Source organism: Berghia stephanieae, chromosome 2 (assembly GCF_034508935.2).
Source record: "Berghia stephanieae isolate SIO BIC M18660-M18661 chromosome 2, UCSD_Bste_1.3, whole genome shotgun sequence".
Classification (NCBI taxonomy): Eukaryota; Metazoa; Mollusca; class Gastropoda; order Nudibranchia; family Aeolidiidae; genus Berghia; species Berghia stephanieae.
This window is the reverse complement of record NC_088361.1, coordinates 87,763,312-87,765,811: the sequence shown is the minus strand read 5'-3', so window position 1 is coordinate 87,765,811 and position 2,500 is coordinate 87,763,312. Positions and strand designations below refer to the sequence as shown.

Here is a 2,500-nt window from a genome sequence, read left to right as displayed (position 1 = left end):
TTGATGGTTGCACCAAACCACTGGTTCGATTTTTCTTCGATGGGCAAGTAGTCCTGTAAAGTCCTATCGTACTTGATGTTATTTCCTGGAATGTAACGCAGAGATGGTTAGAGTTAGAGGTATGTCACAAGGCAACGTGCACAGATTTAGGTCGAATAACCGAATGCAACGATGAGCTTGATTTAACCCTCTCCTTACCTACTATAGGAAATTGTAACATTCGTTACGATACAACCAACATTTTGCTTATTCAAATTTCTCTTGTACATCATAAAATTTATAGAAAATGAATAGTGTATTGTAGAGCATGTTTTGCTAAAGAAATTATGTATCGCAAGAACTTTACCGCTATTGTGTTTCAGTGATAAAAAATATATATTTTTGTGTTGTTGGGTGTGAAGTTTTGGAGAAAATCCTGAAAATGTCTGGTAAGGAGAGAGTTAATATTGTTATAATGGACAATATATCGTGTTGTTTTGAGAATAATTCCAATTTTAAGTAGATCTGACTTTCCCGTAAATGAGGACAATCTTTTGAATAATATTAATCATGCAAAGCGTGAAGGCAGTGTGTCAAAGCAGTAAGGTCTTTGCTTCGTTCCCACAAGTACTCTAGTTCGATCCCTCCTCCGCGTTGAGTGACCATGAACAAGTCCTCTTGCCCTATCTTTCTCACTTTGCGGGCTTGATTATTTCTTTGAAAAAGATCTTTGAGACAAATCTTTCCTTAAGGGAATTAATTATTATTATTATTATCATCATCATCATCATCATCATCATCATCATCATCATCATCATCATCATCATCATTATTATTATTATTATTATTATTATTATTATTATTATTATTATTATTATTATTATATATTATTATTATTTATATTATTATTATTATTATTATATTATTATTATTATTATTATTATTATTATTATTATTATTATTATTATATTATTATTATTTATATTATTATTATTAATATTATTATTATTATTATTATTATTATCATCATCATCATCATCATCATCATCATCATCATCATCATCATCATCATCATCATCATCATCATCATCATCATCATCATCATTATTATTATTATTATTATTATTATTATTATTATTATTATTATTATAAAAACAATTATGTCAAGCTCTTGAACATACCTTTAACCCTAGTTGTTTTATTTTTAATTACCGCCCCATTTCCTTAGGCAAGTCTTAGTGTTCGGTTCAAAACGGTTACACAGCCACCCGTCACATACATGTCCAAATACTAATCAATCATCTAGGACTTATTCGTCTCCAGCTAACTTCAAATCATACTATTTTAACCACTTAACGGCCGTCTTCTCGAAAAAAACACAGATTTAAAAATTTGGCCAGAAAATTCGTCCTTCTAATATCGATCGATTTAATTGACCTCATCTTGGCAACAAACAAAAAAGAATTGCCAAGATGATGGTCATTTAAATCGATCAATATTTGAAGGACGAGTTTTCTGGCCAAAAGTTTAAATACGTGTATTTACGGTAGTTAACTGTTAAATACGAGCTTATGCCATTCGTAATTTTAAAATGTGTGGTCTTGTGGTAGAACAACCTCTGGCCCACCTGTAGGTCCATGTTTGAGTCCCACTGTTTCGACATAAATTGGAGTCTAAGGAGTTTGGAGACGACTCTTTACTCACATTCTCTCATCATATTCAAGTGTAACATGAGTACTTGTCGTGTATTGGCATTGTCTTTGTTGGGGGAAAAATGAAATTGCGTCTTACAAGAGTTATAGTGTGTCGTTGTACATGTTAGGACTTGACTCAGGTGTGGATGAGCACCTGGCTGTAGGCAGTGATAGGTATTGTAAGAGTGTTTGTACAAAAAGCACGCCGAACAAGCGACGACTGGTACTTAATGAGATAGAAATTATATGGTTCTATAAGGCCTCATGGGGGAATATAATATGAAACATTGTGAAGCGCACGGAGCATGGTAATTCCGTGGAAATGCGCTCTATAAACGTTCATATTTATTTATTTGTTGCTGTTGGCTTGACCCCCTTGCTGCTCTAGGCACATTTAGTGAATATTGTGCTATATAAAATCTCACCTTTTTTTTACAAATTGAATTTCAAATCACTTGAGTTAATCATTCATTCATTTATTCCTTGTGTGCTCACCTTTGGTATCGAAAGGCACCTGCTGACACGAATTGACTCTATCTGTTTTACACCTGTACACAGCACCTGCTTTCTCTACATTAGGCTGCCTAGTCTGTGCCTTGGGTGCCCCTATCAACAGCCTGGGGATAGAAGAGATGAGAGAAATAAATAGACCAGAGTTACAGCTTCTGTTGATGAGCAAGACGAGATAGACATTTGATCACATTTAATTTTTATTCTGATTTTAAATAAATTAGTTAACATCCTAATCAGTGCCAGCCCCCCCCCCCCCTCGCCACCCCCCCCCCCCCCCACACACACACACATACATACAAACACGCACACACACA

The 2,500-nt window shown here is 34.3% G+C and overlaps 1 protein-coding gene across 2 annotated transcripts in view; it reads right to left on the bottom strand.

The window, feature by feature from the left end:
- The window catches only part of LOC144965758 (integrin alpha-8-like), a 129,314-nt gene that overhangs the window by 79,186 nt on the left and 47,628 nt on the right, over positions 1-2,500 (bottom strand). For both annotated transcript variants that reach the window (XM_078901422.1, XM_078901421.1), the window contains exons 3-4: positions 2,169-2,290; positions 1-85 (exon numbers count right to left, since the gene is read on the bottom strand). The exon at positions 1-85 is cut by the window's left edge and continues 28 nt beyond it. In XM_078901422.1, the coding sequence (XP_078757548.1) occupies positions 1-85; positions 2,169-2,290 (207 nt within the window). The remainder of the gene's footprint in view (positions 86-2,168; positions 2,291-2,500) is intronic.